Genomic DNA, 22,429 nt, shown 5'->3' with positions numbered 1-22,429 from the left:
GATATATATATATTTTTTTTAAGAAATGGGGAGTTTTTGTCCCCACAGTATCTCTAATTGGTGGAATATAGCACTCTTGATTCCGCTCATATAACTTCACCTCATCACCCTGAACATGATGGGTATTTTTTACACATACAAACTCTCTCTCTCTTCCAGGCAAGCAGCCTGATATATTGATGGAGCCAGTTGCTTAACAATCTGTTGTTGTTTTTTTTAAGTCCCCTACCTAGTAAAATGTAGTCTTCAAACTCCAAATTTGGCCAAGGAGGAAGAGCCCCAGTTGAGGATGAAGACTCAACCATAGTCTCTTGGGTGTTACTTTTTCTTGGAGATACTTTGCTGATGGCCTCTGCCAGCACCACACTGGCCTCAGGGGAGTCCTGCTCCCCTTTCTCAGTTTCTCCGGAATGCAAGTCAGCGGAGTGAGCCACTGGGAGGCAGCATGGGCAGAGGAGGGAGGGCACTGTGGAGAGATACAGTTCCAGGTTTTGTTCTGGTGCTGAAGCCGCCCGCTGTGGGTCTTGGGCCTGAGCCTGGGCCACTGCATCGTCAGTGACCACCCTCCCTTCGAAGTGTTCAGTAAGCCCAACAAACATGGGAACACCAGAAAACACAATTACCAAAGCTCACGGTTCACCGTATAGATGAAAACAGTGTAGAAAATGGACTGGTCCTGTAGTGTCAGTGTGAATTTTTAAAATGTCCTTTTGGTTCCCGGAAAGAAAATATTCAGAGGGCTACTCTGGCTTTTAAAAATTTATGTTCCCTGATGCCTGGATGGCTCAGTCATTTAAGCATCTGACTCTTGATTTCGGCTCAGGTCATGATCTCACGTTTTGTGAGATCAAGCCCCATGGTGGGCTCTGTGCTGACAGTGAGGAGCCTGCTTGGGGTTCTCTGTCTCCCCTCTTTCTCTACCCCTCCCCTGCTCATGCTCTCTCTCTCAAAATAAGTAAACATTAAAAAAAATCATAAAAGGGGGTGCTGGGGTGGTTCAGTCAGTTGAGCGACCGACTCGGTTTTGGCTCAGGTTATGATCTCACGGTTTGTGAGTTTGAGCCCTGCCTGCATCGGGCTCTATGCTGACAGTGCAGAGCCTGCTTGGGATTCTCTCTCTCCCCTGCTGTGTGAGCCAACTGTCTCTCTCTTTAAGTAAATAAATAAACATTAAAAAATAATAATAAAAGAAAATTTATGTTCCTTATATTAAAAATGCAAATCAGAAGCCCAGTTCTTCCTTAAGCTTTTATGTTTAATTTATAAACAAATATAATTTTTAAAAGGATTCTTCAATTTTATTTATTTATTTATTTATTTATTTATTTATTTATTTGAGAAAGAGGGCTGGAGTGAGTGTGGGGGAGAGAGAATCCCACGAGCAGAAAGAGAGGGAGAGAGAGAATCCCACTCAGGCGCTGTGCTGACAGTGTGGAGCAGGGCTTAATCTCATGAACCATGAAATCATGACCTGAGCTAAAATCAAAAGTTGGATGCTTAACCAACTGAGCCAGCCAGGTGCCCCACAAACATACATTTTGATAATCACTTCATATGCTTGTATTTGATGACTATTTATACATGTACTATTTATACATGTACTATACATGTACTATTTATACATGTAGTTAATAAGACTACTTTAAACATTAAAAAATATATTTTACACATTTAAAATATTCCCTGTTCTTATAAAGTAATTCAGTCATCTGGCAAACCAACAAGGCATTCCTGAATCCCTAAAACACTAAAATCTAAACAATTTATAAATATGGTGATTCAATTTTGTTTCCTTCAATGTTCTAAAACTAATTTTATTATTAATTTTTTTAATGTTTATTTATTTGAGACAGAGACACAGAGACAGAGCATGAGCGGGGGAGGGGCAGAGAGAGAGGGAGACACAGAATCCGTAGCAGGTTCCAGGATCTAATTGGTCAGCACAAAGCCTGATGCAGAGCTTGAACTCATGAACCATGAGATCATGACCTGAGCTGACGTCGGATCCCTAACTGACTGAGCCACCTAGGCACCCCTCCAAAACTAAATTTAAAGCAAAGTTCCACCTCAAATCACCCATCTAAACCAATTACACATTTTAAATTAGAATTGTAAGGCCAGTTTATTACTGTAATAGACTAAATTTTCTTAAATACTGCAAATACTTAAAATACCAAATATGCACAAATTACTTCATATAAACATATTAATGCTACGTGTTTGATTCTTTTAAATATTTCTATCCTTAATTTAAAAAGTTCTGCATGTTAAAACAAACTTACCTACTAAGAAGTAATTGTGTGGTCTTACATGGCTGGGGAGCCCCTTCTCAAGTGGCTTTTCGGAAACATGTTTTCAGTGGCCCAGCAGAGATTTTGTCCCAAGACTTTTGGGCAGCTTCTCAGGCCCCAAACTGACCCTCTGAGCCCTCCTTCATGGATGCTGTGTCATTACACTCTGAATGGGCCAGTTTCACAGTCAAAGGCCCCCAAGGTTCAAGTTACACTTCATCTAATTCTTCAACCTACACACGGAAGTCAGAAACTCCCACCCAGGTTGCTGTACAACTTGTTTGGATATAATTAATCTATTGAAGGATTTATTCTTTTCTGAATTCTTTCCACACTCTCCAGCTTCTGAGGACTCCACTCTTATAGATACTGAATGGTCAAATTTCTCCTAGTGTTGCCTGACTCTGGTTATAGCCTCCATGGTATGCCAGAAACATGTAACAGGGGATTTGTATTTAACAGAGAATGGGTTTGCTTAGTTGGGATGAATGAGGGAAGTGGGAGAAAAATGTTATAGAATCTATTTGAGTCATTGTACTTTCTGTTATTGTTTGATGATATTTCAAAGGTGGTGTTTTTATTTGCTTCTGAAGCTAGATAATGAATCCTTGATTGCAACAATTTATGTGTGTTTGTCTAACTCCAAATTACAGCTCCCCTCCAAAGCCATCATGTGTTGGGCACATGTTAGGAACCCAGGATATTTGGAAACAAACAAACAAACAAACAAACAAACAAACAAAGAGCTTTTGTGCCCTCTTAAGGCAGCACCTGGGATAAATGGTGAATTACCAGAGAAGGAAACAAGAATGAGTTGATACAGGTGTCTCTTAGATAAGGACCTTGAATGATTGAGTATGATGTTTCTACCAACCAAGACTGAGAGATTGCAGGAGGAGGGGCAAGTTTGGAAGCCAGGCAGATCATGAGCTCAGTTCTGAGTGTTTTTCTTTTTCTTTTTATTAAAAAAAATTTTTTTTAATGTTTATTTAGTTTTGAGAGAGACAGAGACAGAATGCAAGTGGGTTAGGGGCAGAGAGAGGGAGACACAGAATCCAAAGCAGGCTCCATCCAGGCTCTGGGCTGTCAGCACAGAGCCTGACGCGGAGCTCAAACTCACGAGCTGTGAAATCATGACCTGAGCTGAAGTCAGACACTCAACCGACTGAGCCACCCAGGCACCCCATGAGTGTTTTTCTTAAGATGCATACAGGACATTGAGGAGGCTAGTAACTGCAGCTAGATGGCTTTACATGTCTGGAACTTGGGAGATCAGGGAGAGAGGTAAGATTTTGGGAACAGGTAAGTGGCAGTTGAAGCCCTGGACGTGCATCAAGTTACTCAAGAGAGTGCTGTTGTGAGAAAAGAGAGCTAAGAATAGGACCCTGAAAAACACCATCATTTAAGGTGCAGACAGAGGAAGGAGAGCCTGCCCACGACACTGGGGAGATGCCAGATGGGCAGGAGAATGTTTTTCTCTCACTTCCAGTATGTCTTCCTTGGTCAAGAGCACAGGAGTGGCCAGATAGCGATGGTGATGGGCAAGGTACAGTATGGCAAGGCCATATTTGGGGTGGGCTAGCGTGGTGTGGTAGGTCACAGGGAGCTCTGCCTTAAATCTCTTTCTAGAAAGCAGGGAGGGGGACTGGGAGTCAGAATTGTTGGATTCTCTGCTTTCTCTGCCACTTCATGTTTCTCCAAACATCTTTGCTTGTTCTGAGCCATAATCTGTGTAGGAAAGTCTCTTTCAAAATGTGAGAAGGAAGCAGAGTTGGTAGAGGGAAGGAGGGAAGGAGAGAGGTTGGTTCTCTGTTGAGTGTTCATGTGTGTCGATGTGTTTGTGTATGTTGTCCACACACGTGCACATGTGTGAATGTGTCCCTGTGTATGTATATGTGTATGGATGTGTATGTCTTATATTAGTATTTATGTGTACATGTGTGTATAATGTGTGTTTTTCTCTTAAAAACAGGAAAAGTATAGAAGAGGAAGCATCCAGAAACTCTTATGCCAATTCAATAGAGTGATTTTATGTTAACTGAATCTAATAATAAGAAATTTGGTCTTGTGTTTTCTTTTTTTTTAAGTTTAGTTATTTTGAGGGAGGGAGAGAGCGGGGGAGAGGCAGAGATAGAGGGAGAGAGAGAATCCCAGGCAGTCTTTTTGCTCTCAGTGAGGAGCCCGAGGCAGGGCTCAAACTCACTGTGAGATCATGATCTGAGCCGAAGTCAGGAGTCAGATGCTGTTTTCTATATGTATATGTTCTATTTCATTTTTCTAGTAATTCACCTTATTGTATTTTATGAAAGCATGGGTCTGGCAGATTGCATACAAAACTGCTCCTTCATCACGGTTAGAGAAACACTAATTAGGACCAGATCAAGATTCTCGGAAGGTCCTGATTCTGAAATTCCCAAGGGAGAGAGACTCACTTCAGAAATCTGAGGTTCCTGCTCTGGGTCTTATCGGTGATCCATGAGGACGAACAAGGGGTCAGACCTCAGACCTGACTGGCATCTGGGGGCATTACCTGCTCTTCCTCCCCTCTGTCTCCTTTACGAGAGATGGGACCCCCAGGCAGGTCTCAGGTGGGTGGGAGACAGTCCCTGCTGGACGTCCCAGCCCGAGCCTGCTCAGGATGCTGCCCTCCCTCCTGCCTGCAGAACAGGTACAGCTGATGCCTGAAAGATAAGAAAGGGTTTCCAAACCTCAGTACTTTCCTGGGATAGTAACACACACTCGTGAGGAAGACCCGAATCTCTAATTGCAACAAAACCAGGCACCTTTGTCCAATACAGGGAACCCAGTGAAAATTCTCCTGCCTTTTTTCCTTGGATAATCTCCCCTGCCTTGGTCCCGCTGAACTGTCCAAACACAGCCCTTCCAAGGTCGGAACTTGGTTAGCATTTGTAATTTTATATTCCTTTTCTTTAAAAGGGTCTTCAACATTATGTATGCCCTGGGCCCCACAAAACCTGGATCCATCTTTGCTGAGGTTCTCAGTGCTTGACCCCTGAAGGGCCACGCGGTATCACACACAGGAAGCAAGATAAACAGTGAAGGGCCAAAGACAATGACGCCTCTTTCTGCATCATTGGGAGCATCCATAAAATCCCCTGTGCAATTAAGTGTGCGTGAAGTTGGGTGTGTGGGAGGGAAGTGGAATTTACAAAGAGGGTAAGGATTAGTAAAGAACTGGAGGGTGGAAATGTAGCAGCAATGTCCAGGGTCTGCAGAGCTTAGGGTGGGGCCTTGGGGGGGGGTGGACACTGGCTTTAGACAATATTATTGAAGTGCACAGTGACCAGTCGACACCAGCTGGAACCAGGCCGTCCTCCTGTTATGGAGAGACACGGGCCATGACGCAAGGAGTGGCCAGTTGCTTCTCTCTGTACAGCAGTCTGGGTACTTCCCTGAGGTGAGCTCACATGTAGTTAAGGACACAGGCCCTTGGCTCAGGTGGCAGTTTTCACAGCCCTTCTTGCAGGCTACAGTGGGGGGTCTGACAGGTGGCGGCCGATGAGGGAGCAGGAGGCAGGCAGAGGGGCCAAAGCACAAGCTAACACCCAATCCCCTCCCCAGGTGGGATCTGTGTGATATTCCTTGGACAAGGAACAAGAACAAAGGAAAGGGGTTTAAGTGCTTGCCATGGTGATGTGGGAAACTAAGGCAAGTGGAAAATTAAATTCCCTTACTGCCTACAGCCCACTGACAAGTCCTTGAAACCGGCAGAATGACCTCCCTCTAGGAGCTCAGCTGCCTCAAGGATGACACTTTGCTGGGGCAAAAGAGAACCTTAGCTTAACATTATCCCAACCTTGAGGATCCTTTAAGTCTACTTCCTTTATCTCAACTGTCCCAAGATATATGCTGGCAATCATACTCCAAGCTTATGCCCCCCCCCATTATACATCGATATATCATACCGATGTACATAAAGGGTCTCATGACTGAGGTTTTACTAAACGGTAATAAATGGCATTTCCCTAGCAATAGCTAGCCCCTCGAGGTCCTGGAAACCTTGCTTCCAAATTCCTTAGGTCTATCCCTGACCCCCCTCCCAACCTGAGGATATATAATGAGTTACCATCAGGACCCCCCAGTGCAGCTCTTCCTGCCCATGGGTCCTTTCCCCGTGCTTTAATAAAATCACCTTTTGCACCAAAGAAGTCTTCAAGAATTCTTTCTTGGCTGTCGGTTCTGGACCCCATGAACCCCCGTCGCCCCAAAACTTCATCAGCGGCCACACTGGAGAGGCTTCATGCAGGAAGGTGTTGAGGCCTTTGCAGTGTTTTGTGTACTTGTCGATGTTGCCCATTGTGGTGTTGCACCCCTGCTGCATGTGCTGAGTTTCAAACCACCGAGCTGCAGTCATGTCGCTGGGCTTGGCACTGACTGGGACCTCAGCTGGCCACAGCCCCAGGAGCAGCCGCAGATGGCATGATCCCCCTCTGGCTGCTGCCCTCTCTTAGGGGAGTAGTGGCATGGAGGAGGAGGAGGAGGAGGACACCATGCGGACAGCCTTGCTAGCCTTTCCAAGAATTTCATACCCCAGGGCAAGTATTGCAGACCTTCTACGGCAGACATTTAAGAACACCACTGGACTTTTATTGTTCAGTCTCCGCAGATAATGTGCCTTTTTATGCCCTCAATAAATACTGACATTGTTCATCCCTCTTAAGAGTTTTATGAGGCGAGTATGATTACGTTTTTAAATGTCTGAGAAAAGTTGAGAAAATCGCCCATCATCACACAACTAAAGAGTGTCAGACAATATTTTAATCAATGCCTCTCAGTTTCCAATGCCCCTATTCCTTCCATGTGCCCATGTTTCTTCTTTGAAACTCTGAGACATCAGACCACAGGGGAAACCAATCTTGGAAGAAAAATGGGCTAAGTAAGGGCCCACACCCCACTCTCCCAGGTTAGCTCAGGAGTTCCTGAAAGAGTCAGCATTAAGGCTGGGGAGTGAAGCTAATGCCTTTCTGTTCTTACAGAAGCTAGAAAAACAGTCACTTCCATTAAGAGAATCACTGCTCCAGCTGGCCAAGCAACATGGTGAGTGGGGTTCTTTTGTGGCAGAAATTGGCCCTGTTGGAGAGTGTCTTGGGAGAATAGAGGGTTAGAGCTGGAAGAGTCCTTAGAAATACCTCGATCAACTCCCTCTTGTACCAATGAAGGAGCTGGAGTTTGCGAAACAGCAAGTGCCCTTCCCAAGGCCACCGAGTGAATGGCAGAGCCAGGGCCAGGAGCTTTCTTTCAACCCACCCCTTTGGTGTGATGCCAGGCTGAAAAGGGAAGGAGAAAATGGTTCCCATGGAGGCAGAGCACAGTGAGTGTGTCTCTGTTTGTAGTCTTAGGTGGTGCATGAACATTGCCTTCAATAGTCCTCTTATGATCCCTGTGATAAAAATTTAGGAGGAAGTCTCGTATTAGAGCAAGGAGGTAAATAAATTGTTTCTCTCCTTTTCCAACAGAGACCACAGACTTCAGGCTGAGTCTTCAACTGAAAACAGTATCTGGGTAGAATTTTTAAAAATTGGAAGACATTGGGGCACCTGGCTGGCTGGGTAGAACATAGGACTCTTGAACTCAGGGTAATGAGTTCAGGTCCCATGTTGGGTGTAGAGATTACTTAAAAAAAATTATAATTAAAAAAAAAATCAACGGTGCTTAAAAAAACCCTAAACATTAGATGACATTCATTAAGCTTATTTTTTGTTAAATAAAAAAATGTTTATGTTTATTTTTGGGAGAGAAAGAGAGAAAGAGAGACAGAGTGTGAGTAGGGGAAGGGCAGAGAGGGAGGAAGACACAGAATCCAAAGCAGGCTCCAGGCTCTGAGCTGTCAGCACAGAGCCCGGCGTGGGGTCCAACTCACAAACTGGGAGATCGTGACCTGAGCTGAAGTTGGACTCTCAACCGACAGAGCCACCCAGGCGCCTCTCATTAAACTTATTTTTACTTGTATTTATTAAGTGACACCAGTATTCGTTGAAATAATGTGTTGCACAATTTCATTGAAAAAGAATTATCTGAGGGGCACTCGAGTGGCTCAGTTTGTTATGTCCAGAATTCGTGATCCCCAAAGTCCACCAGGGAGCCAAGTCCCTGGTGCAAAAGCAAAGAGACTTTATTCGAGCTAGCTCGAGCTCAATCCCCTACCTGAACCGAGGCAGTGGTGAGATACCCTAGAGAGAGCGGGTCTCAAAAGCACAAAGGTTTTATAGGGATCATGGCCTTAGCCGATTGGCTGGGGAAGGGTCGTGGCGTCAGTCGATTGGCTGGGGAACGATAGAACAATGGCTGCCAAGGTGTGGTCCCAGATCAGCAATTATCAGCTTCACCTGGAACTTGTTAAAAATGCAAATGTTGGGCCTGGTGGTCACGGACCTACTGAATCAGAAACTCTGGGGGTGGGGCTCAACAATCTGTGTTTGAACAAGTCTTCCAGGAGATTCTGATGCACCTGAAGTTTAAGAACCACTGTGTCTGAGGATCTCTAACATATTTGGCCTCAGTGTATACAGAACATTTCTCACTGGTCACCTATTAACCATTGGCTGTCAGCCTTGCTGTGCTATATAAGTACCTAGCACCAAACACCATCCCCAGAGACTCTGATTAATTGGTTTGGGGAGAGGTAAAATGCTCCCAGGTCATTCTAAGCCTGGACAGGGTTGAGGGCTCCTGCCTCTGGCCCCTACCTGAGAGAAGCCCTCCCTCTCTACTCACACTTTCCACGCCTCTCATACTCCCTTCCTCCCACTTTAGACTTGGGAAGAATGCATCAATCAGTAGCCCGCTTTCTTAGAAAACATAAGTTACTCAAGGGGAGGAGGCGTGGTCTGAGGTTTGAGCGGGAACCTCTTTCTGCGGCCATGTCAGGGACATAGTCACTAGTCGGCCGGCCTAGGTCTGCTCTTTCAAGTTGAGCATCTGACTTTGGCTTGGGTCATGATCTCCTGGTTCTTGAGCTCCACCAAGTCAGGGTCTCTGCTGTCAGCGCAGAGCCAGCTTCAGATCCTACATCCCCCTCTCCCTGCCCCTCCCCGGCTCTCGCGCACGCGTGCTCTCTCTCAAAAATAAATAAACATTAAAAAAAAATAAAAAGAACTATTGGAGCTAAATGAGTACATATATATTCAGTAAATTATAATACTGACAGTAAGGGGATAGTGCAACAGTTGTCAAGGGACCGAGCAAATGACTGCAGTGGGGCGCTTGCTCTGGGCTTAAGTCCGTGTTGCTGTGTTGGCTCTCACCCAGCATCTCAAGCTCTGGGATTTGTGTGACTTCACTGCCTTTGAGATAAAATGTTCCTCAAAGTTGCAAAAATCTGTAAGGCTGCTAGGATCTGCATTGCCAGAGGCGAAACTTCTGAGACATCTGTCCCTCCACCTCCCAGGTGGAGCCTGGTTGCTTTTTCCACAGCTGGGATACCTTCAGGCGCTTCTCCCCACAAAGCTAACAAAACATTGATTTTTGTGCCCAGTTATATATATATATATAACTATATATAAACTATATAACTATATATAACTATATATATATAACTATATAACTATAACTATATATAACTAATAACTATATATAACTATATATATAACTATATAACTATATATAACTATATAACTATATATATAAACAAAACTATATATAACTATATATATATAACTATATAACTATATATAACTATATATATACATATATATGTATATATATTTATATATATATAAACTATATATAACTATATATATAAACATATATATATAACTATATATAACTATATAACTATATATAACTATATATATAAACAAAACATTGATTTTTGTGCCCAGTTATATATATATATAACTATATATAACTATATAACTATATATAACTATATATATAACTATATATAACTATATATATAACTATATATAACTATATATATATAACTATATATAACTATATAACTATATATATATATAACTATATAACTATATATAACTATATAACTATATATAACTATATATATATATTTTGTGCCCAGTTATATATATATATATATATAACTATATATAACTATATAACTATATATAACTATATAACTATATAGTTATAACTATATAACTATATATATATATAGTTATATATAGTTATATAGTTATATAGTTATATATAGTTATATAGTTATTTATCCAGGAAGTCATTTCTTTTTTGCAGGCCTTCAGCTGAGCCTCTCTCATTGGGATGGGAGGATCACCAAGTGGTTATTCATCAACAGTCTCAGACTCAAGCGTCCTGGATGGGGATGGCAGCAGGGGCCAAGCGCTGGCATTAACATTTTGTGCTGACAGGGGCGCCCCGGGGGCTCAGTCAGTTAAGCTTCCTCCTGATCTCATGGTTCGTGAGATAAGACGGGCTCTGTGCTGACAGCTCAGAGCCTGGAGCCTGCTTCACATTCTGTATCTCTCTCTGCCCCTCCCCCATTTGTGCTCTGATTCTGTCTCTCAAAAATAAATAAATGTAAAAAAAATTAAAAAAATAAAACATTTCGTGCTGACAGAGATGGCTGACCACAGACTTTTCAAGCCCTGAATCCAATTAAGTTGCAAACATGCTTTCCCTCAGGTAGGTGCTGACCCTGCAGCTGGCCAGCCCCACTCAAGGAAGCCTGGGGAAGGGCTTCCTTTGTGTATTTGATCCTAGTCATTCGTCACAAGTCTTTCCAACTGCCACAGTCTCAGGGCCCTTACGTCCATTAAGTGCTAGAGCTCAGTGCCCAGGGTCTGGGAGGTTTCCAAGGGCCTACGCGTTCCAGACTGGGAAGAAAACTATACGGAGTATGGAAAGCGTCCACTGCAAAATCTCAGATTTAAAATGTGTACTTACCTGCTACCACAGGAACAAAGTCGACTTCATCTATTTTGAAATTTGGCAGCTTTGGCAATTTTGGCAACTTTTTTGACAAAAAGTTGATCAGATTGCAAAACAGTCTTGGGTTAGATTTTCTAATCTTATAGGCATTCCCAGGTACAGCAATGGCAGAAGGAGTGGTGCCAGTTACAAATTATTTGCGGTCGATTTCAAAAATAAAGTTTTAAATATCATTTCAGATACATTTCTGCAAGAACGATGTTGAATGAGGGATATGTATATTAACTATATTCAATGTGATGCAGTGTTAAGGTGCCTAGGGTGGTATGGTGGCATGAAACACGGGCCTACTTAAGGGTCAGGTCAGCCCAGGGCTGACAACAGCAACAGAAAGAAAGGGATGACATTAACCACCGTTTCGTGAAGGTCTGCTGTGTGCTTGGCATAGTGCTGGGTACTTCATGAAGAATGATAGCTATCATTTAAAAAAGTGTTTACTGGGGCACCTGGGTGGCTCAGTCGGTTAAACATCTGACTCGTGTTTTCGGCTCAGGTCATGATGTCGAGGTTCGTAGGTTCGAGCCCCATGTCAAGGCCTGGGTCGGGCTTCTCCTCCCTGCTTGAGTGGGAGTCTCTCTCCCCCTCTCTCTGCCCCTCCCCTGCGTATGCCCTCTCTCTCTCAAAATAAATAAACTTAAAAAAAAAATTAAAAAGTGTTTACTGTGTGCCAAAGCATTGTGCTTTATATACAATTTTATCTACAAAGCAATATTATGTGTTCCATGTTAATAGTCCCATTTTCCAGAAAAGGAAACTGAGGCTTGGAGAGGTTAAGGTCACAGATTTAGTAAGTGGCAGATGTAGTAAGTGGGATTGAAAATGAGGTAAAGTCTGGCTCCAAAGTTACATTGTCTCTTTCTGTTGCACTGCCTTCCTGTTTATTGAATTTACCTAATGGGTTAAGGTTGGTGACCAATTTCTATTCTAACAGACTGGTCTTCCTTTTGTCTCCTGAACATGTTTTGTTCTTTTTTGTTTCTTCCCTGAGAGCCCTTTCTCAAATATTATCCATCTCGCAGAGCTCAGCTTGATCGCCTATGTGAGCTTTCCTGAGGCCAATTAATCCCTCCTGAACCTAACCTTCTTCAATGATACTTCTGGTATCACTCATTTGGGTACTTAGCTGTGTGCTACCTTGTTTTGTTATTTGATTCTTAGATTTGTATCCAGTCTTCCCAACTAAATGGAAGACGTCCTCTAGCGCTCCGCTGGCTCAGAGGGACACTCAGTGACTGTGCTGCCTCTCGGAATCCACATCATTTGTTTTTGTTTTTGTTTTTTAGTGTTTATTTATTTTTTATTAATTTTTTTAATCTTTATTTTTGAGAGAGAGAGACAGAGTTGAGAGGGGGAGGGGCAGAGAGAGAGGGAGACACAGAATCTGAAGCAGGCTCCAGGCTCCAGGCTCCAAGCTGTCAGCACAGAGCCCGACTCAGGGCTCCATCCCACGAACCGCGAGTTCATGACCTAAGTGGATGTTGGATGCTCAACTGACTGAGCCACCCCAGGTGCCTCCCTCCTTTTTTTTTTTTTTTTTACCGTTTATTTTATTTTTGAGACAGAGAGAGACAGAGCATGAACGGGGGAGGGTCAGAGAGAGAGGGAGACACAGAATCGGAAGCAGGCTCCAGGCTCTGAGCCATCAGCCCAGAGCCCCACGCGGGGCTCGAACTCACGGACCGTGAGATCGTGACCTAAGCTGAAGTCGGACGCTTAACCGACTGAGCCACCCAGGCGCCACCCCCCCCTTTTTTTTTTAAATGTAATGCATTTTTTTTTTAGTTTTTATTTTTGAGAGACAGAGAGAGACAGTGCATGAGCAGGGGAGGGCAGAGACAGAGGGAGACACAGCATCCGAAGCAGGCTCCAGGCTCTGAGCTGTCAGCACAAAGCCCGATGGGGGCCCGAACTCAGCCCCGAGATCATGGCTGCGAGATGATGACCTGAGCCAAAGTTGGACACTTAACCAGCTGAGCCACCCAGGCGCCCCACTTTTTGTGGCCTTTGACTTACTACCAGCCTGTGTGCAGCATTTGGACCTCCCAGGGATGACAAAAACAACAGTGATAAAAATGATCATAGCTAATATTTATTGAGGGGTTTCTATGTTCCAGTCACTGTTCCAAATGCTCTATGTCTGTTTTCTTTTTCTCTTTCTTTCTCTTTTCCTTCCTTCCTTTTCCTTCCTTCCTTCCTTCCTTCCTTCCTTCCTTCCTCTTTCTTTCTTTCTTTCTTTCTTTCTTTCTTTCTTTCTTTCTTTCTTTCTTCCTCTTTCTTTCTTTCTTTCTTTCTTTCTTTCTTTCTTTCTTTCTTTCTTCCTCTTTCTTTCACACGTGAAGGACCTTCCTACTGCCCTTGCCCCATAACTATCTTATCTTCCTCATCTAGTTCTTGAAAAGAAATACTGGTCAGAGACTAAGGCCCATTGAGAGCAAGTTAAGGAAAATCCCATTAAGGCCAGTGTACTCCTACCCTTGACTGAATGCAGATGTATACCAGGTATACAAAAACACAACATAAATGTATTCTTTTCCAATTTTCCTGAAATTATTTTGGGGGGAGAGGAAGTAATTTAAAGTACTATTTTTACATAAAATAAAACTGTATGATGGAGTATGTTGAAAAATTTAAATTACCGATTTTTTCAATTTAAAATGTTTTTGCTTTGAAATAATTTCAAATTTATATGTAAGTTTGAGAAAGAGTACACAGAACTTCCCTATATGCTCCAACCATATCCCCCAATTATTGACAATCCTGAACTATTGAGAATAGGTTACAGACATGATGCTCCATTACCCCTTCATATGAGAGTGAGTATTTCCCAGTTACAAATACCCTGGCCCACATAAGCACAGCACAGCCATCAAAACCAGGAAATTAGCATTGATCTATTACCCACAATGAAATTTTAAGATAACATATAAGACATTTATGCATATGTCTATTCTATGAATATTAGTTAAGTGAAAAAAGGAGGCTTCAGAGAAGGCTCTTGTTGCTAGGCACGACTTAAGGTGTTTTAATTAATTCTCCTCTGTCATTTCTAGCACATTTCTAGCAAAGTCTGAGAAACATTGCTCTGGGGGCTCTAGTTGACCATGAAAACCCAGCCCTGGGTAGACCAACTTTGAAGGTAAGGAATGGTGACCCTTACCAAAGATAAAATATTTGGGGATGTCTCAGACCCACCTGGAGGTCCAGCAAGTGGCATCTCTGCAATGTTTTCACCCTGGCCCCGAATAGCAGATAGGAAGTGAAGACCTTTGTTCCTGCTGCATGCCCTTACTTATATGTCCAATAGCCAGTGACATGACCCAAGGACATGCTTGACTAGTTTATAATCAAGTTCTTGGGTACTGTGTTTTTCCCCATCTCACTGACACAATATGAACATTCAGCTGAAGGGGATGTGGTCCGCGGGTGAGAGGCAGAAATGTAAACATGTCAGGATTATGGACACTGAACACTCTTTGGGATGAACGTGCTTTTGTCTCAAGTCCAGGAATCTGCCCATTTGCAGATTCATTTGCCAATCCACGGATAGTGAATTTGACCTTGGAAAATGTCTGAGACCCATTTGGGACAATTAATTAGAATGTCAGTTTGTAAATATCACTGGACTGGTTGAAGATACCTGAGTACTTACTTAAATTAGCCACGTGATCTTGGACAAGGTGTTTAAGTCCCCTGGGTTTTACTTTTCTCATTTGCAAAATGGAGAAGGCTGAACTAGATGATGTCTGAGGTCAGTGGATACAATCTCTTGTAACGTTATAATTTTATGAATATCTGCTGAAAGAGTCTAAAGCTATGAAGACATGTAGATCTGTCTTGTGCTAAATGCCATGGCCTGAGCAGGAATCTGTACTAATTTGCACCAGGTCAGTTTACGTTTTAAATGTGTAAGCTCAACTAAGTTTCTATGTGAAGACCATAGAAAGTGACAGCTATGATGCTTTCCCACTGGAAGTCCATTGGAAAGCAGTGGAGGACGATGACCCATGGGCACTGGTGGCAGTTTTGAGTAATGGAAGACAAAGTATGAAAGGGAGCTGAATCGGAGAGTGGGAAAAACGTAAGAGGTCTTCCATGATGGAGGTGAGGGCATACCAAACTCACCTGAGGACCGGTTTAAATGTCTCAGGAGGGAAAATTGGAAATGTCACTAGAGCACTTTCTCCATCAATTGCTGTGATACTTGAATCCTTTGGAGAGGAGCTGACATGGTGGACACCCTCAAAAGTTAGTGGCCCTAAATCCTATGCCTTCTTTTTATATCTTTTGATTCACGGAAGGTAGAGTTGGGGGAAAGAAAAAAAAAAAACCCTTGAGTAAAGTAGTCTTAACAGAAATACTTGATAGCCACCAACCCACCCCCCCCCCTTTTTTTGGTCCCATTTGAAAGTATTGCTCCCTACCCCACCCCACTCCAAATTACTTTTCCTAGAGGGATGAGTGCATATTGTCCTTTTTGTCTGACCTTGAGCCTTGCTTTATCCACTCTTGGCTAGGAACTACAGTTGGCAAAGGAAGGCTGAGGAGGAGTTTGGCCTCTGTTGAAATCCTTTGTTCTTCTGTCACGGAAGTCACGCCTGCTCCATCCATCACAGATTTGGCCACCCAACATTTGACACCACAGTAATAAATATGATAACACCTCTTGAACTTTTCCTACATGCCAGCCACTGTACTAAGTACTTTAAACATATTGTCACATTTAATCTACCTGATACTCCCATGAAGTAGGTTACCTTTATATAGATAGGAAATTCCCATCTCCCTAAGTCAGGAGGATTTTCCATCAGAGTGTGTATTTCCTTTAGGAGTAGACATCTTTCCTTACCTCCCCTCTTGTGAACTAAGGGCTTCCAACAAGGCCCCGTTAGTGATGTGTTCTCATGCTTCTGTGGCTTCATGGATGCTCCTAGGCTTACTGGCTTTGGAGTCTTGCACAGGTAAGCATCCTGGCAAGAGCTGTATCTGCTCTTCTTTCTAACTTCCATGGTGGAATGGGGGTAGGAGGAGACCTTTAAAAGACTGAGGATCTAAAGTCTTCAAAGTCCTTTTGGAAGCTGCAAGAGCATAAGAATGGGCCAAGGCTCTCTCAAAGGAACATCCCTGGATGTTATTGTCATTGGTGTATTTCTTGCCTTAGCACTAGAGTTATTCTCTTAGAGCCATAGATCCTATGAAGAAAGCCATTGACACTATGAATCAATGTGTGGAGAAGGGCCTCATCTCAAGGGCATTTCCTCTTCCTACATTCTGCCCTTGAGATCAGGACCCTTTTTTTCACATTGACTCAGCTGGCCCTCTTTGTAATGTCTATGGGTCATTTACTTCAGTGTATGGAGACTCTGGGAAACCAGGGTGATGTAGAAAAGTTTCCTACCTAATATACCTCAGTTTTTACTTGTAGGAAAGTGAGTGAGCTCTAGAACCAGTTCTGGGGTTACTTTCTTTTCTTTTTGAGAAAGAGAGAGAGCAAGTAGGGGAGAGGGGCAGAGGGAGAGAGAGAATCTTCAGTAGGCTCCATGTTCAGCATGGAGCCTGATGTAGGGCTTGATCCCATGACCCTGGGATCATGACCTGAGATGAAATCAAGAGTCATACACTCAACCAACTGAGCCACCCAGGTGCCCTTTGGGTTACTCTCTTTTCTGGATTCCATGTCTGCTCCATATTAGGTCCGGGTTGAAACAATTTTCCTTCTCTTTTTCTTTTTTATTTATTTTGAGAGAGAGAGAGAGAAAGAGAGAGAGCAAGCATGAGCAGGGGAGGGACAGAGAGAGAGAGGGAGAGAGAATCCTAAGCAGGCTCTGCTCTGACAGCACAGGGCTCAAACCCACAAACTGTGAGATCCTGACCTGAGCCAAAATCAAGAGACAGATGCTTAACTGACTGAGCCACGCAGGAACCCTGAAGCAATTTCCTTTAAAGCCACCTACACAAGGCTGGACAATGTTCCCCTACACACTCTCCTCCCCTCCCCAAGCTCCCACTCCCAGAAACAGCAATGTTTAATAACTAATCAGCCTCCTTTTCCCATCCTTCAGCCATCAGGTAGGACTGCATCAGGCTTCAGCCGGCCTTAGTAATCGGCCCAAACCTGTTATTCACTTTGGACCTCACCTTTGACCTTTGGAAAGTTGAATAGTCAAATGCTTATTTCAACATTATTCTTGGCATCTCTCAACTTGGCTGTGATCAAAGTCATGTGAAGGAATGGGTGACTGTCAAACCTAATCAGTTAAATCATCAGTGATGAGAACAAGCAAGTCATTTGGATTCATCGTTAATATCTGAATCACTTTCAAATATTAGTGGGCATTCTAGATGTAACTTAGAGTGAAATTTTCCTTATGAATTTTTAAGTGTTGAAATTCTGTCAGTCAGTAGAAGTATAAACGCACACTTATTATTTTAAGAAAAATGCTGAATAATTAATGATTGTAAAAGATTATATTATATATAAAACAATGAAGAATTTTCACATAAAATAGGAAAATCAGTTGACAGTTAATATATGAGAAGAGATAGTGTATTAGCTGGACAACTTTAAGAAGAACCTCATATGCTTTTTGAGCCAAAGTATTTATAACAATTTAATAAATAGTATAAGTACTATTCAATTCAAAAAATAGTATAAAGCAGAGCAACAGAAATTCAACTAGATCATAATTCCATCTATGATTCCATTATATCATAATCTTTATAGAATTGATTGGTGTATTAGCATTTATCATGTTAAGTAAAATAATTGTTAAGAGCTATACATTCAGAAGGATTTTTTATTGAGGTGTAATTTACATACAATTAACTATACAAATCTTAAGTGTACAACTCAATGGGTTTTCACAAAGTAAACATCCAGACCAAGAAAGAACATTTCCAGCTTACCTCTTACCCCTTGCCAGTTAGTACTCCCCAATATACCACTATTTTGAACTCCATCACCACAGATTACTTTTGAATTATGCTTGATTTTTAGTTACTTAGTACTATTTAGGTCATGAATCTTTTAAGAAAAGTTTTATCTGGAAATTCTTTTCATTTTGAGAGGATGCACTAAAAGCATCATTATAGCCACTTCAAAATTTTGTGAGGAGGAGGTCTTTAAAACCATAATATCCATAAGAAAAAACATCAATATATATAATTTGTATATGGTATATATCAACTTATACAATTTATATTTATATTAATATATAAAGAGTTGTGAAAAAAAAAGGGAAAAAGTCAATACCCCCAAGTATCTTGCTTTCTATGCACCTCATTGAAACCATCTATTTAAAGTGATAAATGGGGTGCCTGGGTGGCTCAGTTTGTTGAGCATCTGACTTCGGCTCAGGTCATGATCTCAGGGTTTGACTCATGGTGAGTTCCAGTCCCTCATCTGGTTCGCCTCTGTCAGCACAGAACCCGCTTTGGATCCTCTGTCCCTCTCTCTCTGCTCCTCCCCCGCTTGTGCGTGTGCTCTCTCTCAAAAACAAATAACATTAAAAAAATAAAGTGATAAACGTAGAGTATAATGACCATAGGATATATAGATTTACACTTTATAATTTGGAATCTGGCCACAATGTGTATTTAGTGCACCTCTACTTCCAAGACTCAGCAACGTAGTGCCCCACGTTCTGCTTGAATTGTTCAACGTTCCGCTCTTTCTTTTGACCATCCCCTCCCTACCTTCCCTCCGCCTCCTCTCCAAACACCAGCCCACCCAGCAGGACTCTGCAGACTTGTCCTCTAGCTACTCATGAACATCACTCGAGCAGAAGAAGGCCCTCAAGGAAAGTTGAGTGGGGCATTTGCCTTCGTCGGCATGTTTGCCACCATGGATTTGACTGGACAACAATTTGCTACTACTAGTGGTCATTATTAATTGCCTACCAGGGCTGAGGGCTGCTTAAGGCATCATGAATATCATTTCTAAATTTTCCTGCAATCCTATTGGGCAGGTGGTATCACTCCCATTTTGCTGTATGGAAGCACAGCTGCAGAGAGGTTCAGTAGTTTGCTCGAGGTCACTTGGCCAGGAACACTGAGCCAACCAAGATTTACACCCAATTTTATCTGTCTCCAAAACTGACTCTGACTCTGGTAAGGAGTACAGAAGCATCGGTGGTGTCGGGAGGGACAGGTAGGGAACAGACTCCCCAGCTGGGAAGGGAAAGTCTAACAAGGTAATTGGACAGTGAAGTAGGGTGGGCATGGGCATAGTCAGTTTAGGACTGAAATAGAGAATGTGCTGGTGATGGTTAGGGCTGCAGGCGATGTGGTGGCGGGGGATGGGGGCACTATCAGAACAGAGCCAGTGTAAAGCCACAGCTTCTCCAGTTCTGCTCACTAGAGAGGGAGAAGTGGTGTCTACACCTGGGGGGACAGGGAGATGGCATTCCACATCTCAAGCCCTCCGGCCTGAGCAGACCACCAGATTGGAGAGCCAGGGAAGCACCGAGGCAGGAGAGATCATTATCAGAGGAAGGAAGCTCTGGCAGCTCCCACCAGCCTGTTTGTGACCAGCAGGCTCTGGGCCACGGAAGTCCCTTGAGGTCAAGGGAAATGTGATCCTGCAGCAGGAATGAAGCTGGGACACTCCCCCTGACCCTATGCCTTCAGGCCAAAGGGATCTAGCCACAGCCAGGCCCGGGGGGGGGGGGGGGGGGTGGGGGGGTGGGGTGGGGGGGCTGGGTCGGAAGAACAGTGGGCTGGAGAAGGGGGAGCCCGGTTAGAGAGGCAGAGAGAGAATGGATTAAGATCCCTGGAGCACCTCATAAACAGCTCTTGGCTAGAGACGTAGTGACCTTTATTGCAGTCAGCACAGGACAACTGGTTCTTCGGAGAGCTCTCAGGGGATATGGGTGAACTCTTACCTAGTTCTCTAGTCCCTGTAGAGGTCTCTCCTTTTTTGCACAATGGTCAAGTACAAAGTACACCATATTTAGAATAAGGAGTCCTAAGTGCAAGTCCAGGTTCTGCCACTAACCAGTTTGACAAGCTTTTTAATGAATTACACTTTCTCAAATCTCAATTTCCTGCCCTAAAGAAGGCACATAATCCCTCTCAAGTCTATCTCACAAGGAACTCATGTGGCTCCACTATGAAAGCCTAAAATGCTACATAAATATGAAGTGGTACTTTGTTTTCTTTCTTCCCAGCTGCGTCTCCACACACAGGCCATGTCACTACCACGTTATCTGGGGAAGATTCCTAGTTTAGGAACCGGAGCAGCTCTGTCCATAAATCCCATACCCTCCTTGTCCATTTATTTCCCCCTCTTGTCATGCTGCCATGAAAAGAGGGGACAGGGGAGAGATGTACAAGGCACAGGCCAGGGAACCCATACTCTTAGCTTGCTCAACCCCTCTCTTGAGGGTAAGCTTCCGGGAAAACAGCAACAAAAAGATGAAAGACCATCTCTTCTGGAGCTTAGCCCTCCAACCTGTCTACCTCAGCTCACCCTCAGCCTCTCAGAAGAGCTAGGAAGGGCCCTAAGAGATGAGAGGAAAAGAACCTTCTGGACATATGAAGAGTGGCACAGAGGGGCGCCGGGGTGGCTCAGTCAGTTGAGCATCTGACTTTGGCTCAAGTCATGATTTCAAGGTTTGTGAGTTTGAGTTCTGCATTGGGCTCGCCTCTGTCAATGCAGAGCCCACTTTGGATCCTCTGTCCCCCCCTCTCTCTGCCCCTCCCCCTCAGTGTCTCTCTCTCTCAAAAATAAATAAACATAAAAAAAAAAAAAGACTTGCACAGAGGCCTGGAGAGGGAATTAAGGTACAGCCCAAGAGGGAGGAAGGCTGCAAACCTAAAGGACCTAGTCCAAGTGCACAGGGACCAGCTTGAATTTCCCAGAGCCTCCTGCCTGGGGAGCGTCACAGGCTACAATGTAAGAAGCGGCCAGTTGCTTCTTTTTGTACTTGCAGTTTGGATACTTCCCGGAGATGAGCTTACATGTGCTCAGAGACACAGGCCTTTGGCTCTGGTGGCAGTTTTTACGGCCATTCTTGCAGGCTATGGTGGGGGTCTGACAGGTGGTGGCCACACTGGAGAAGGATTCATGCAGGAAGGTGTTGAAGTCTTTGCAGCGTTTCGTGTATTTGTTGATGTTGTTCATTGCAGTGTCACATCCCTGGGGTTTGGGCTGCACGTGCTGCGTTGCAAACCACTGAGCTGCGGTCATGTTGCTGGGCTTGGCACTGACTGGGACCTCAGCTAGCCACAGCCCCAGCAGCAGGAGCAGGAGCAGAGGGCTGAATCCTGCTCTGGCTGCTGCCATCTCTCTCAGGGGAACAGTCAGGATGGAGGGCTGGGTTTGCTGGGGATAGAGAACAAGAGGTGAGAAATTAGTCTTCCTGTACGCGCTCCTTCTATCTCATCACCGTTACCCTCCCCTACTTCCTCCTTCTTCCCTCACCCAGGGGTCTCATCCCTTCTTCCCTGCTCTGGGTGCCCTTCTCACCCACTGTGACCCCATCCCCCTCACCTTGTATCCTGTCTTCCCTCATTCTGTCCTCCTACTCTTTGTTCTATCTCCTCTCCCTCAAGCCCCATCCTCTTTGTGCCCTTATCCATTGGCTCTGTGTCTCATCTACTCCATGACACCCCCTGGCCCCTGTGTCCCCACTCTGTGCCTCCATCCTGGCATCACTCTCCTCTGTCCTGTGTGTGTGTCCTTATCCCTTCTTCCTTCGTCTATCTCATCCCTCACTCTCATCAGAGCCTGTCCCTTCTCTGTCCTCTCTCCTCACCGAGGTCCCTCCACAGGTCTCACCTCCTCACTGAGTTCTGTGCTTCTGCAGCTCCAGCTTAGCCCCTGCTTAGGCTGCCCCTACCTGCCACTGGCCTCAGATCACTTGCCTTTTAACTCCTTAAGAGCTGGCCTGAGCTACGTTGCTTCTGTTTGAGGGCGGGCTGGGGAGCCATCCTGGATCAGGAAATGAATCAGGTTCATGCCTTTCCACCTACATGTCCCAAATAAGTGGATACCTATGGAGCTAGTGTACCTGCCTAAACAGGTTTGGCAATGAGGAAGCTTCAAACCTCATGCTCAAAGAATAGATTTGGCCCCCAGCCACACGGTTTTAATGACTCTAATAAAGCACCTGACCCAGGTGTCAACCCCAAACGAATTTCAAGAGAGTTGCCATTTATCCCCCATATACACCTTTGGTTCATGATTCTGGAAGAGCCAGTCCCTGCAGTGGTAA

At 44.0% G+C, this 22,429-nt stretch overlaps 1 protein-coding gene and 1 long non-coding RNA gene across 2 annotated transcripts; one reads left to right on the top strand and one right to left on the bottom strand.

Moving 5' to 3' along the window:
* The first annotated feature begins 7,285 nt into the window (after nucleotides 1-7,285).
* LOC123582244 lies at nucleotides 7,286-10,735 on the top strand. The gene is made up of 3 exons (XR_006704279.1): nucleotides 7,286-7,349; nucleotides 7,769-7,814; nucleotides 10,503-10,735. It is a non-coding gene; the product is annotated as an uncharacterized LOC123582244 (long non-coding RNA).
* Nucleotides 10,736-20,891: 10,156 nt separating this feature from the next.
* On the bottom strand, nucleotides 20,892-22,093 carry LOC123583289 (ribonuclease 7-like). The gene is made up of 2 exons (XM_045450228.1): nucleotides 21,994-22,093; nucleotides 20,892-21,537 (listed from the first exon to the last, which is right to left on the bottom strand). Exon 2 carries the CDS (start codon nucleotides 21,496-21,498, stop codon nucleotides 21,037-21,039), a length of 462 nt encoding a protein of 153 aa, XP_045306184.1. The 5' UTR covers nucleotides 21,499-21,537; nucleotides 21,994-22,093; the 3' UTR covers nucleotides 20,892-21,036.
* Nucleotides 22,094-22,429: the final 336 nt, after the last annotated feature.

Source organism: Leopardus geoffroyi, chromosome B3, assembly GCF_018350155.1.
Source record: "Leopardus geoffroyi isolate Oge1 chromosome B3, O.geoffroyi_Oge1_pat1.0, whole genome shotgun sequence".
NCBI lineage: Eukaryota > Metazoa > Chordata > Mammalia > Carnivora > Felidae > Leopardus > Leopardus geoffroyi.
The sequence above is the reverse complement of the archived record's forward strand: the minus strand, read 5'-3'. Positions and strand labels throughout refer to the sequence as shown.

What these genes read in the sequence shown, in the direction of transcription:
- LOC123583289 (XM_045450228.1), bottom strand. Translation starts at nt 21,498, where the DNA reads ATGGCAGCAGCCAGAGCAGGATTCAGCCCTCTGCTCCTGCTCCTGCTG.